General features: G+C 36.7%; 1 protein-coding gene across 2 annotated transcripts; it reads left to right on the top strand.

Moving 5' to 3' along the window:
- Positions 1 to 1,040: 1,040 nt before the first annotated feature.
- slc7a9 (solute carrier family 7 member 9) lies at positions 1,041 to 10,224 on the top strand. 2 transcript variants are annotated; one of them, XM_051900252.1, is made up of 13 exons: positions 1,041 to 1,183; positions 3,663 to 3,811; positions 5,200 to 5,347; positions 6,136 to 6,378; positions 6,456 to 6,581; positions 6,927 to 7,026; positions 7,403 to 7,447; positions 7,626 to 7,749; positions 7,979 to 8,082; positions 8,189 to 8,285; positions 8,434 to 8,583; positions 9,044 to 9,218; positions 9,462 to 10,224. In XM_051900252.1, the coding sequence occupies exons 2-13, from the start codon at positions 3,704 to 3,706 to the stop codon at positions 9,521 to 9,523; spliced, it is 1,482 nt and encodes a 493-aa protein (XP_051756212.1). In that variant the 5' UTR covers positions 1,041 to 1,183; positions 3,663 to 3,703; the 3' UTR covers positions 9,524 to 10,224. The 2 variants fall into 2 exon arrangements, with proteins under 2 accessions (XP_051756212.1, XP_051756211.1); XM_051900251.1 differs by lacking the exon at positions 1,041 to 1,183 and adding an exon at positions 2,690 to 2,838.
- The last annotated feature ends 3,918 nt before the right edge of the window (positions 10,225 to 14,142 follow it).

Below are 14,142 nucleotides of genomic sequence, written 5' to 3' on the forward strand. Positions count from 1 at the left end.
GCTTTCAATTAAACAAATGTCAAAAACCCTAATGACTAACTAGAAATACAGTTAAAATCACAAAGAGCACCTATTCTGTAATATAAAGAAAAACACAGACCTGATTAATCTGCAAAGTTCTGATGAATCTGTGGCAGATTTTGTGACAGGCCACCTAGATAAATTACGTAAACATCACAGTATATTCTCAGACTCTGAGGATTTTTTCAAGATCCTGCTGAACAGTTAAAGCCTTTGAAAAGTTTAGGACCTGTCCTCTGGGATGGTCTAGAGTTATAGTTTGTTCCTTATCTAGGTTAACATCTCAGTGTAAGGTCAGCTGGGTCCCTTTCAAGTGCTTAATCACGCTATTGTTGTGCTCTTGTGAATGGAGATTTCCTAAAGCAAGCTATTATTACCATGACTTCATGTAATTTAATGCCGACTAATTTAATAACATTATTACATCACGTCCTGTAGGCTGCCCCTCACTAAATTTTACCATTGTAACCATAGCTACTATACAAATTATTGTTGTACAACCATAATAAATTTGAATAAGGGATTTCCTTTCAAGTGTCTTTGTTTCATTTTGCCAAAGGTGGCAGATTCAGTTAATTTCTCTGTTTTATACTAAATAAAACCCTGTCATTAAAACTGACTCCTGACTTTCATTTTCTCATCTATTGAGCCACAATTACAGGGTTTCTTGATAACGCACCACATACTTACACTCAAATCTTTCTAGCATCTTGACTTTAACTGTAAATGATGGGTAATCAAATCACTCATCACAAAACAAAACAATAAAACATGGGCATGTGTCACTTTATGAGGTCAGTAAATATTTAGATAACTTAGACATTTAAAAATAACTGCTTAAATCGAACTCATATACTTATTATGCTCATATTGAAAGAATTAAATGAAATAGTTTGGGATAACTAATTTTGAAATGATTTTCTCTCTGAATTGTCAGTCATCAGATAGAGTATGACTTGCATAAACATGAAGTCCATCTGAGATGTTTCTCTGAGTTTCAGTGTTGCACGTGAAGGAAGGATGTGCAAAGCCAGTCATCTGTGACAGAGTCGGGTTAATTGTTAGCTGCTCAGATGCCACCCAGATTGTGTGTGTGTAATCCCTGCTGTTATCGCTTGAAGATTCAGATCTGAGTTTGGGATAAGAAGTAGCCCATCTAAAGGTAAGGAATCATGTAAAGAGTGCACTTGATATATTTGTATAATTTTTAATTCATTGGCTTTCATGTCCTCGATGAATAAATATTGTGAAAACTGAATAGAAGTACGAGAATAATGTTGCTTTGTGGTGGAAGTAGATCAGTGTTGTGGTGTGTCATTTAGCCATGACATTTTCACTTTGCTTAACAACTATTATGAACTGTTTTATTTCAAGGTTAATTCATGCTTATCATTTTGAAGATTGGCAATGAGAACACTGATGCTGTTTGTCTCATTTATAGCCAAATGACAGATATATGTTTATATCATTTATAGGGTGCAGTATGTGGAGACTAGGAATTGTTGAAGCACTGGGAGTAGTTAAATAGTAACATAGCAAGTTGCTGGAAGTTAGAGCTGTGCTGTCATTTGTGTACATAAAACTACAATACGGTTACAGTAAATGAAAGGGATAGTTCACCCAAAAATGAAAATTCTATCATCATTTACTCACCCTCAAGTTGTTCAAAATCTGTATAATTTTCTTTGTTTTGTTGAACACAAAGGAAGATATTTTGAAGAATGTGTTAAACTGAACAGTCTTGGGGCACCATTGACTTCCATAGTAGTTTTTTTCCTACTATGGAAGTCAATTGTGCCCCAAAGTGGCCTGGTTACAAACTTTCTTCAAAATATCTTCCTTTGTGTTCAACAGAACAAAGAAATTCATACAGATTTGGAACAACTTGAGGGTGTGTAAATAATAGAATTTTCTTTTTTGGGTGAACTATCCCTTTAACATTGCGTTATGTTAATACATTACATATTAGCTATCATGAACTAACAAGGAACACCCTCTTACAGTGTTTTTCGTTCTTCATTGTTAATTTCTACATATATTAATACATTTGTAACAATTCAAGTTGAATAAATTAACATTTATGAATGTATTATGAACAAACATGAATAACAATAAACAATAGTAGATTTATAATTTGTCATATCAAGTATTTTTATGTATAATGATACAACATCAAGCTATCAAATGCCTGACTCTCTTTGAAACATCACATTGGCCAGCTTTTGAACTCAACAAATGAAAAGGAGAGACAGTAAAGATGAGTAGATCAGTCAGAGAAGCTCTTCTTGACTGTAAAATGTTGATTGGGACTCTTTTTCCCAGTCAACTCAATGGCAAAAAGTGTCCCAATTACCCCGAATTCACCTTATATGGTATTTATAATGGACATCATGGAGATTTACTGGCCTGTATTTATTTGAGCAATGGCTTGTACTGAGTTGCACTGGCAGTGCTTTTGATCTAAGCCTGTGTTCTGGTCTATCCTTGGCTTCACACTGTCACCCCCTCTTTCCAACCAAACCATATCAAGTGTCTCTTTCAAAGGAGTATTGTGTTGGTCAGAGCCTGCTCACCTCTAGCCAATCCTGGTCCCTCTCCTCCTTCTTGTCACGTGTTTGCTTCAATCACGGTCAACCCAGGAGAATGACTGAACATTGAAGGTCCCACCCACTTTTGTTGGTTATTAAACACATGAATTTGCAAATGGATCAAAACTTATCTGCTGGAAAAAACTGAAAGCATTGCAGGTTTGTCTTTCGCCTCACGCCTCGAGTTGAACATGATTCTCATATGACGGTGGAATTGGTGGCACAGAAAGTAAGCTTGAGTTAACTTATAGTTTGTCTTTGCTAACTGCACCTGAAAAATTTGCACTCAGAAAAATATTTAATGCATTTTTTTTGTTAAAATATTGTAGCAAATTTATAGATAATGTGATATTTATTGTGAGCAGTGAAAAATATTTTCTACAAGTATGATAAATGTTTGGCAGAAAAGGAAACTGAAGTATTGATGTGTGTTTGTTTACAGTTGACTTTATTAGCAAAGTACTTTAAGAGAAGTTTAATTATTTAACTGAATAATATATGTGAACTCTTCTACTGAGTTTACAGCAGTGTTTTAATATTATTTATTTTTTATTAGCCTATATATTTTTGTACTCATTTTCCTTCAGACTTTGCTTCTTGACTATAGTATAAACTGAACCTTTGACTATCATACCGCAGTTGCTAGGAGACAAAATGGTCTGAATTGAAGTGCATGTGGAGCAGATGTTATTGTGTATGAATAAACAGATCTGTCAGAGAGCTCATAACATCTTGACGCTCATTCACCTGCATTAGCAACACTGAAAACATTATAATGTCTTTAACCTTTAACTTGGCCTTTAGGATGCTTGAAGTAATCTGATATGATGAACTACACAAGCAAGCACAAGACATCAAAACAGCAAGAATAAATGTGCTATATTCCATAGATCCAGACTTCCCTAGATTTCTATCTGTCTTTTAGTTCAGGCTCAGTAGATGTTGGTCTTTTTTACTTATTAATTAACTTATTAATGATTTTCAATTGATCATAATATATGTAATCGAGTTTGTAGTAAAGAGTATACTATAGTTTTGTCTGTATTTATTCAGGCTGACTGCACAAAATTAAAACTGGACTGTTGATCCTGTGAATGATGGGTGAGGATCTGAAAAAGGTGAACACTCAAAATGGGAGCGTCCCAGAGGCTCTGGAAGCCAAAAAGCATGAGCAGCCAAAAGCAGCAGCTCTGCATCAGAATGTGAGTATGAGAGAAAGAGAATCTTACTCATTATGGGCACATTACACAGAAGAATGTGAAGAATGTTTAATGATCACTGGTTTCTGTCCGGAGTCGATGTGTGTGGGCGTGAGAGTAAGAGTGTGAAGGGTTTAACTGTGGGTTGACCTGGTGGTGCCTGTCGCCATCACTGCGGTGTAATCCCTTCCCTTCCTGACCCATCTGTTCGAGTATTCTTCTGTCTTTTGTAACTCTCATTAAAGGGTTCACCCAAAAATGACATTTCTGTCATTAAGTACTTACCCTTATGTCGTTCCACACCCGTAAGACCTTCATTTGTCCTCCGAACACAAATTAAGATATTTTTGATGAAATCCGAGGGCATCTGATCCACATATAAGCAACAATGACACCGCATCTTTTGAGGTCCAGAAGGGTATTAAAAGACATCAATAAAACAGTCAACGTGACTACAGTGGTTCAACCTGAATGCTATGAAGCGACGAGAATACTTTTTGTGCACAAAAACAAAACAAAATATGACTTTTTCAACAATATCTAGTGATGGGCGATTTCAAAGTATTCTCGTCGCTTCATAACATTAAGGTTGTAGTCACGTTGACCGTTTTATCAATGTCTTTTAATACCCTTCTGGACCTCAAAAGATGCAGTGTCATTGCTGCTTATGTGTGGATCAGATTTCATCAAAAATATCTTAATTTGTGTTCTGAGGACAAACGAAGGTCTTACAGGTGTGGAAAGACATAAGGGAAAGTACTTAATGACAGAAATTTCTTTTTTGGGTGAACTAACCCTTTAATGACAAGTTTAATTATTTGTACTGTATGTAAATCTGTATACATAAGGACATGAAAGGCCACGGTAATACGAATCACTTCGGGTAGTTCTAAAACTATTGCAACCCTTGTTCTTTATGTTGACCTTATGTTTAGACAAAGCAGGCAATATAAATAGAAACCTCATCTTCCCTGTGTTAAAGTGGTTTGAGATCATTTAGATCATTGTAATAGGGAAATGTAGTGTAATAAATCTATGTAATAAATCTGGCTGTTATGAGAAGTTGAATTATTATTTGTTATGGCAGTTCTATAAAATAAAACACTAAAAATTAAAATCAATCATTTTAAATGCTACATGTGGGATATTTATGTTGAGATATGCTAGATTATTCGTGTTCTAAGGATTAACTTTAACGGCTAAGGTAACCTAAATGTAAAAATACATTAAATGAGAATCCAACAGATACGATCAAATAAAAAAATCCCTCAAATCAGCTGACAGCCCATGTGTTATCGATATATCATGCATCCCTAATTTTAATATCACATTAACTTAATTACATAATCAATCCCTAACCCTTTAACCTTAACCCTGTCTGAATGTCTCAGGTGGGTCTTGTAAGTGGCATCTGTATGATAGTGGGAACAATGATCGGCTCAGGGATCTTCATTTCTCCCAAATCGGTTCTGGCGGGAACTGGAGCCGTGGGTCCATGTCTGTGTGTGTGGGCGGCTTGCGGAGTACTGGCTACAATGGGTCGGTATCCACAAAACAAACACATTATCAATGAGTTTGCACAAAAGCCTTGAGAAGTCTGATAAACCCTCATAATAAAGATAATAGGGTCAGATTAAGCATAATCACCACATGCATCGTGTCATATTTATCTCACCATATGACGTAAAAACAAGAAGTTTACTGCTTTATTAATTTGTGATATGTTTTATTGCTGACACTTTAGAATAAGGCTTAGTTTGTTAATGCATTAAGTAGGTATGATAAACTAACAATGAACAGTATTTTTTACAGCATGTATTAATCTAAGTTAATGTTAAATTATATATTACTTTATTTTTGTTCATAATACATAAATACATAGTAACATGAATTTGACAGTTGAGATGTTAAATATTTATAAATTAACATTAACCAAGATTGTTACTTCATTATACCCAATGCATTAAATAATGTTAATTCTTATTGTAAAGTGTTACTCTTTTGTTTTGCTCCATTCATTGCAGCTGTTGTTTTACTGCATTGTGTTACAAATATGTAAATCTAAACTAAATCTTTATTTTATCCAGCACTTTCTGCTGAGATTATAGTTGGGCAAAGTCAAGGAGGTTAATCAGATATGTTCACTCACTCAGAAACCCTCAGTCAGACTTTTAAAGTCACATACTGTTCAGGAAAATTCCCAAGACACAGAAATCCTCTTTAGTTTAATACTGACTCTGCCTGCAGAAGACCTTTCGGTAATGGACTCATTGACCTCGACTTGAACACTGAGAAACTAAGAGGTTTGCATGTGCATGTGTGTGCAGGGGCCCTCTGCTATGCCGAGCTAGGCACAATGATCATGAAGTCTGGTGGTGAGTATCCATACCTGATGGAGGGCTTCGGGCCAGTGCCGGCATACCTATATTCCTGGACCACAGTCATCGTGTTGAAGCCTTCGTCATTTGCCATCATTGCCCTGAGTTGTGCCGAGTACGCCGCCACTCCATTTTACCCAGGATGCACTCCTCCTCAAGTGGTTATCAAATGCCTGGCTGCCGCTTGTATCTGTATGTACAAGTCTAGACCCTGTTTATATTCCAATGACATTATTTTGGTCTAACCCTCTCTTTTGTTCTCTCGTCAGTAATAATTACACTCGTCAACTGTCTGAGTGTGAAGCTGGCCTACAGAGTGCAGAACTTCTTCACAGCAGCCAAACTCTTGATTATTGCTGTTATCGTGGTTTCAGGCATCGTTCTGTTGGCTCAAGGTATCTCTCTGTTCCCTGAGAACAATCAAACCTGCTTTTACCCAACCTCATATCCCAATGCCAGATCTGTTTTTGTGACTCTCATCTGATATGTTTTTATTGACTGACTTATGTGACTTTGGAAAGGACAGCAGCATCTTATTATTCAGCTGAAGGCACTGAGATCAAATACATTTTGATAACAGATAAAGAAATTGTATTTTTCGATTATGTTGTAAAAGATTACTCATTGTAGACTATGCCCAAAGATTAGTGTAGATGTGTGTTTAGATAAGGTGACCTCTGTAAATGTTCAATGTAAGATCAATAAAATGTTTCTTTTTATTATGTTATAATTGTTTTTAGGCAATACACAGAACCTTAAAGACCCATTTGCAGGGGCAACAACATCATTTGGAGCAATTGGCCTTGCATTTTACAATGGGCTCTGGGCTTATGATGGATGGTAAAGTATTGATGAGCTCATTTGATGTTGCACATGTGGCATATGAGGCTAAGCAGCAGTGTACATCTTTTTGAAACTTGATACGCATATAGTAGATTCATAGAATCAACATTCTAGTGTGCTCTCAGCTCTAGGAATCATTCACACATTCTAATGATAAAGGAAATTATCATTATATAATGAAAAGGGAAACCGAATGCTTGTCAAACCTTAAATGCTGTAGAATCTGTTTTTAGTTGCCTGGACTTTCACCAGATCGTTCGCTTTTATCAGATCATTCGTCTTTATCATTCTGAGAGAAGCATGTACAAGACCAGAAGTCAGCTTAAGTCAGCTATGGCAATTCATATCAAAGTTCTCTTTTCTTTCTTCATAGGAATCAGCTTAACTTCATAACAGAAGAGCTGAAAAATCCATACAAGTGAGACTGGATTAATTCTGTTTTTCTAAAACATGTGAAAACTGTAGTTACATAATTACATGTCCTTGTTTCCCCCATTAAATCTAGTCTGTCATACAGTGTTTCAGTGTTATATATATTTTAATATACAGTATATAACATTTAATACATATATGTATTTTTATTTATTTTTTAACAGAAACCTTCCCCTGGCAATTCTTATCGGGATTCCCCTGGTTACTGTGTGCTATATATTTGTCAACATTGCATATTTCACTGTCATGACCCCTATTGAACTTCTACAGTCTTCTGCCGTTGCTGTGGTGAGTGTGTATTATTCATAGTCATAGTTCCCACTGCCATGGAAAATCTGGAAATATCAGGGAGTTTTAAATCTGTGATTTCCAGACTTTTAAACCTTAAATTCTACAGAGAATAAATATTTTCCCTAGTTCTAAAATATGTAATCAGTCAACAAATTTTGTTTTGCAAGGACAATTTCTAAAAATGTATTTTCCAAAATCTTTTACTAAATCATTGGGTTCTCCACAGACCTTTGGTGACAGAGTGCTGTACCCATTATCATGGGTTGTGCCTCTATTTGTGGTCTTTTCCACTTTTGGCGCAGCCAATGGGAGCTGTTTCACTGCAGGCAGGTTAGGAGCTCTTTTATAGAAATTTGCACACTGGATTAAGTGCATGCTGAAAATTGTTTTCTGGGCCTGACACTTACTGTCTGTTGTGTCTGTTTGTACCTGTTAGGTTGACATATGTGGCAGGACGGGAGGGACACATGGTTAGGTTCTTGTCGTACATCAGTGTGAAACGTTACACGCCTTCTCCAGCTCTGATGTTTAATGTAAGTCTTATGTAATATTTCATCCTCAACACTTTTTTTGGCTTATCACTATTGTCATATTACATTAATTATGTGAACTGTTTTAAACACATTAACACATTAACATTAGTTTTGTGATAAAGTATTTGTTCTTGTATGTGATTTGCAGGGCTTCCTGTCAATCATCTACATCATCCCAGCAGACATAAACACTCTAATCAATTACTTCAGTTTTGCTCAGTGGGCTTTCTATGGGCTCACATGCCTTGCGCTCATCGTTATGCGATTCACTAGAAAGGACCTTCAGAGACCTGTCAAGGTTAGAGCACATTATGTATGGTGAAACAGCATCATGTGGCTGTATAAAAAAACTACCATTTAGCAGATGCTATTATCCAAAGCAACTTTAAAAATACAAAGATCAAAAGCTGTTTGTCATAAGACCCAACAATAAACTAAAAGGCTAGAGTAGCTAGAGGCTAGAACAGAAGTGTTCTGTTCTATAAAGTTTATCATAGCAAGTGCCTTTGTTTATGGTTTTGAATTAATTTAGTACTTGCAGAAGAGGTGTATCTAAATAACGGATTGTTTCTTTACTGTCTAGCTATTGCAGTAAAGCGTTCTGGATCACAAATTTTGTTTGTATTTTATATTGTCCATACATAGTTTCTATTATTGAATGTGGTAGACATTTGAAATTAAATAGAAAAATGTAGTTCTATGGCATGGACTGAATCAACCTACCTAACATGAAAATGTTGTCCTTTTGTTTCTCTCAGGTGCCGATAGTCATTCCTGCTTTGGTAGTGATTGTGTCCTGCTACCTGGTTCTTGCTCCCATCATAGACAAGCCTGAGTGGGAGTACCTGTACTGCACACTGTTCATAGTTGGCGGTCTTCTCTTATATGTACCCTTCATTTACTACAAATTCAACTGGACTCGCCGCATCATGAGTAAGTAGCTGGAAATTACACATTTGGATATATTCCAGTGAGCAAAATATATGTTTGTCTTGACCCTTGATAAATATGTAATTATATGTGTTTGTTTTTTTTCTGAATAATATATAACTTTTAAGGCTATTTTTAGTGGATGTTCATCCTTACCAGAAACATTTAGTCAAGAAATGGCTTAATAATTAAATATAACTCTACCCAAATGCTAAATTCTTAAACTTCACCTGTTAACGCTTACAGGGCCACTCACTATGCACATTCAGCTGCTACTGCAAGTCGTTCCAGCTGAAAAGATTGAGTGACAGATGTCAAACAGGAGGAAAGACAGACGTAATAGCCAGTAATGGACAACAGAATGATCCGTGGAAATGTGGATAAAGGATCCTTAAAGGGAACATGGCTGCAAATATTATTATTATTATTCAGAATGCAAGTCCATCCATTGTTTTTTACAATGTATTAAAAGATGTTTTTACTTTCAAGAATAACACATCACTTTCATGAATGTCTGTATATTCTGACAACTTTCAGTATATCTAACTTATTATTGTGTAATTATATGCTTATAAGTTTGTTGTACAGGATAGCAATGATATTTTTTTCCAAGTTCCTTGAACTTGAATGTATTAATTGTGTTAATAAAATGAAACCCCTTTTTTTTTGTCACAGCAGAAGAACTGTAGTAATCTAAGTCTTTAATTAGCCTATTATAATTGTAGCTGCTTGAAAAAGAGTGCAACAGTGGGATCCCATTCATTTTCTCCACATGTGAACTGATTTCTAACAATAACTTTTAAAGACAGACCTGTTGTAAGCTATGAGGATGCTTTTGTTGAGGCCTATTTTAATATGCACACATTTTTTAACTGTTCACCTTGATTTTCATTTCTGTGGCAAATTGATGCAGTGATCCAGGCAGATGAGCAATGATTATGTCAGAGATCAAATTTTAATTAAGGAATAACAAATTTTATTAAATAAAATGTCACAATTTTAATATTTACTTGATTCATTTGTTGTCTTTATAATTTTACAAAGTTGTGATAGAAAAATAAATCTTAGTTAATAGAGTATAATAAAATCCAAAGTAGTGTATCTAACAGATGAAGTTTGTGAAGATCAGAGTACAGAAAGGCCCAAAAGAAGTAAGATATTTGCAGAATCAAAAGAGAGACAAGAAAGAAGCCCAGAGTCTTCTGAAACTAAACATTATGCTGTGCTTATGTAACAGGAAGGGACTAGGGAAAGTAGGACTACTTCTTTTGCAACCATTTGGATGTACTGAAGAGTCAAGACAAGATGTAGCAGATCTGATTAGGTCACCATGATCTTGTAATATAGCAGATCTTGCATTATCTTATGTCTGCAGATATGGAAACAGACATATTTTTACACCAATGCACAGCACATAATCAATTCTGATGGAAAATACACTCACTTGATCTTACAAAAAAAAAGATCTTACATTTGGGAATAATTAAACATATCAGAGCATATTGTAGAATATACAGTGGGTACGGAAAGTATTCAGACCCCCTTAAATTTTTCACTCTTTGTTATATTGCAGCCATTTGCTAAAATCATTTAAGTTCATTTTTTTTTCCCTCATTAATGTACACACAGCACCCCATATTGACAGAAAAACACAGAATTGTTGACATTTTTGCAGATTTATTAAAAAAGAAAAACTGAAATATCACATGGTCCTAAGTATTCAGACCCTTTGCTCAGTATTTAGTAGAAGCACCCTTTTGATCTAATACAGCCATGAGTCTTTTTGGGAAAGATGCAACAAGTTTTTCACACCTGGATTTGGGGATCCTCTGCCATTCCTCCTTGCAGATCCTCTCCAGTTCTGTCAGGTTGGATGGTAAACGTTGGTGGACAGCCATTTTTAGGTCTCTCCAGAGATGCTCAATTGGGTTTAAGTCAGGGCTCTGGCTGGGCCATTCAAGAACAGTCACAGAGTTGTTGTGAAGCCACTCCTTCGTTATTTTAGCTGTGTGCTTAGGGTCATTGTCTTGTTGGAAGGTAAACCTTCGGCCCAGTCTGAGGTCCTGAGCACTCTGGAGAAGGTTTTCGTCCAGGATATCCCTGTACTTGGCCGCATTCATCTTTCCCTCGATTGCAACCAGTCGTCCTGTCCCTGCAGCTGAAAAACACCGCCACAGCATGATGCTGCCACCACCATGCTTCACTGTTGGGACTGTATTGGACAGGTGATGAGCAGTGCCTGGTTTTCTCCACACATACCGCTTAGAATTAAGGCCAAAAAGTTCTATCTTGGTCTCATCAGACCAGAGAATCTTATTTCTCACCATCTTTAGCAAACTCCATGCAGGCTTTCATGTGTCTTGCACTGAGGAGAGGCTTCCGTCGGGCCACTCTGCCATAAAGCCCCGACTGGTGGAGGGCTGCAGTGATGGTTGACTTTCTCCCATCTCCCGACTGCATCTCTGGAGCTCAGCCACAGTGATCTTTGGGTTCTTCTTTACCTCTCTCACCAAGGCTCTTCTCCCCCGATAGCTCAGTTTGGGCGGACGGCCAGCTCTAGGAAGGGTTCTGGTCGTCCCAAACGTCTTCCATTTAAGGATTATGGAGGCCACTGTGCTCTTAGGAACCTTAAGTACAGCAGAATTTTTTTTGTAACCTTGGCCAGATCTGTGCCTTGCCACAATTCTGTCTCTGAGCTCTTCAGGCAGTTCCTTTGACCTCATGATTCTCATTTGCTCTGACATGCACTGTGAGCTGTAAGGTCTTATATAGACAGGTGTGTGGCTTTCCTAATCAAGACCAGTCAGTATAATCAAACACAGCTGGACTCAAATGAAGGTGTAGAACCATCTCAAGGATGATCAGAAGAAATGGACAGCACCTGAGTTAAATATATGAGTGTCACAGCAAAGGGTCTGAATACTTAGGACCATGTGATATTTCAGTTTTTCATTTTTAATAAATCTGCAAAAATGTCAACAATTCTGTGTTTTTCTGTCAATATGGGGTGCTGTGTGTACATTAATGAGGAAAAAAAATGAACTTAAATGATTTTAGCAAATGGCTGCAATACAACAAAGAGTGAAAAATTTAAGGGGGTCTGAATACTTTCCGTACCCTATGTAAATGATTAAAGAAATCAATAACATGTAAAAGAATAAAAATGTAACAAGCTGTAAAAAAGATCTAGAATTCATAAAGAAAAGATCAATAAGGAAAAGATAAAGAAATAAAAGACATCAGTAAAAAGAATGAAATTTCGCATACACCAATCCCCCACTTGAGTCTATCGAGACTCAACAAAAGTCAAATTTCAATGCATTGCATAATACTTGGTTCAAAATTGAGTGTATATATGGTTACGGATACCTCTCTAACCCCAGCTCGATGTATGTGATCTGACTATAAGGCCTTCACCAGGCTGGTCAGACGAGGGCCACTAAAAGAAAACCCCTGATGTCCCCCGGACTTCTGCTGGGTTGAGGACTTACCGCAACCGTCAGGAGGACTTCCAGGTGGTCAAATTCCTCCCACTCATCTTTAATTTTAGACTGTAATAGTAATGTACCTAATATGAGAGTCAAATTAATCTGGCAAATTGAATCATCTTCAGCATCAGGATAAATTAATTAGTCTCTGTTGCATTCCCACTTTTGCACTGAGGCGCTCGTCGATCCTTCCTCCATTCTGACATGCTCTTTATCAGTTGGAGCAAACAGCGGCTTTTAAGCCACCAGTTGAGTCTGCTCAATCTCCTCGTTGGTCCCCCTAAGGGATTCTTCAGCCTCTGCCAGCATTAGAGGCACCTGGTGTGAACTCAGTGTGTTTCACTTTCCAATAACATCCTCTGTATTAACAGAACCGCTTTTACCTTAAAATGCTTTTGTTAGAGACATTTACTCATCACCCATTCCAGTCCTTCTTGGAGTGACCTGTGACAATTCATGTGGGTTGAGGGCTGTCCATACTCCTACAACACATTGAACAGGGCTTGCGTTCATGTCATTATTTACTCAATATTATACATGATTTGTTTTTGTTATATGTTTTTTTTTTTTTTTTTTTTTGCTGTTTTTAAATGAGTACCACTACCATCAAATCTTTTCTTAGACTTTCACCATTCCTTATTCAACTTATTCAGGTTTTTCTAACTGGAAAACACTCATCCCACTTTAAACGTTAACAATCACAAGACAATATTTTATACATTTGGAACAGAATCAGTTCCGTTCGATGGAATCATTATGACATGCTGCAAAAGGAAAAAAAAAGTTAAGTGTGGGGTGGACAGGGCAAGCATGCTTGATCTCTGCCTTCCCAAGTTATCGCAGGTGTGTGGCACTGTTGCTTTCTGCCACAACAATGACCCAGGCCAGGATAGTTAGCCAGATTCATCCATGGTCATTATTTTATTAGGCTTTATCTACATTGTGGGCCCGTTTAGAATATTTGAATACAGCTGTTCATGGCATTTTGTCTGCCTTGGTGCACCATCATTCATACACACTTTCACATCTCTCTGGCCAGAGTATCATCTCTTTTTTTTGTTTTGTCACTACCTCTGCAGACAGTTAACTGAATGGGGAACGTATATTGTTAAGTTTTTTTTTTTTTTTTTCCCCCAATATACTAATTATCTTTTAGGCCACACACTACTATTTATTTGACACTGGAATAATTTTAAACTGCCAGACTTGTCAAGTGGTAGGCCTACCTGTTGTTTTTCAGCGCTTATCAGGATTGACCATCAGTTCATTAGACATGGATTTTATAAGTATTGTTGGACTTTGTTGCAATCATAAATCAATATATTCAATCGATTATAATTGTAGTATAATAAAGTCCTGATGTGAATGTGGCAAAGTTATGAAAAGCAAGCGTTCTTCCCTTGCTGTAGATGGCGCTCAATCACCAAATACGTAATAAA

This window comes from Ctenopharyngodon idella, chromosome 7, assembly GCF_019924925.1.
Source record: "Ctenopharyngodon idella isolate HZGC_01 chromosome 7, HZGC01, whole genome shotgun sequence".
In the NCBI taxonomy this organism is placed as follows: domain Eukaryota; kingdom Metazoa; phylum Chordata; class Actinopteri; order Cypriniformes; family Xenocyprididae; genus Ctenopharyngodon; species Ctenopharyngodon idella.

What these genes read in the sequence shown, in the direction of transcription:
- slc7a9 (XM_051900252.1), top strand. Translation starts at nt 3,704, where the DNA reads ATGATGGGTGAGGATCTGAAAAAGGTGAACACTCAAAATGGGAGCGTC. An exon ending in CATCGTTCTGTTGGCTCAAG is followed by an intron (nt 6,582 to 6,926) that starts GTATCTCTCTGT and finishes AATTGTTTTTAG; the next exon opens with GCAATACACAGAACCTTAAA. An exon ending in GAGCTGAAAAATCCATACAA is followed by an intron (nt 7,448 to 7,625) that starts GTGAGACTGGAT and finishes ATTTTTTAACAG; the next exon opens with AAACCTTCCCCTGGCAATTC.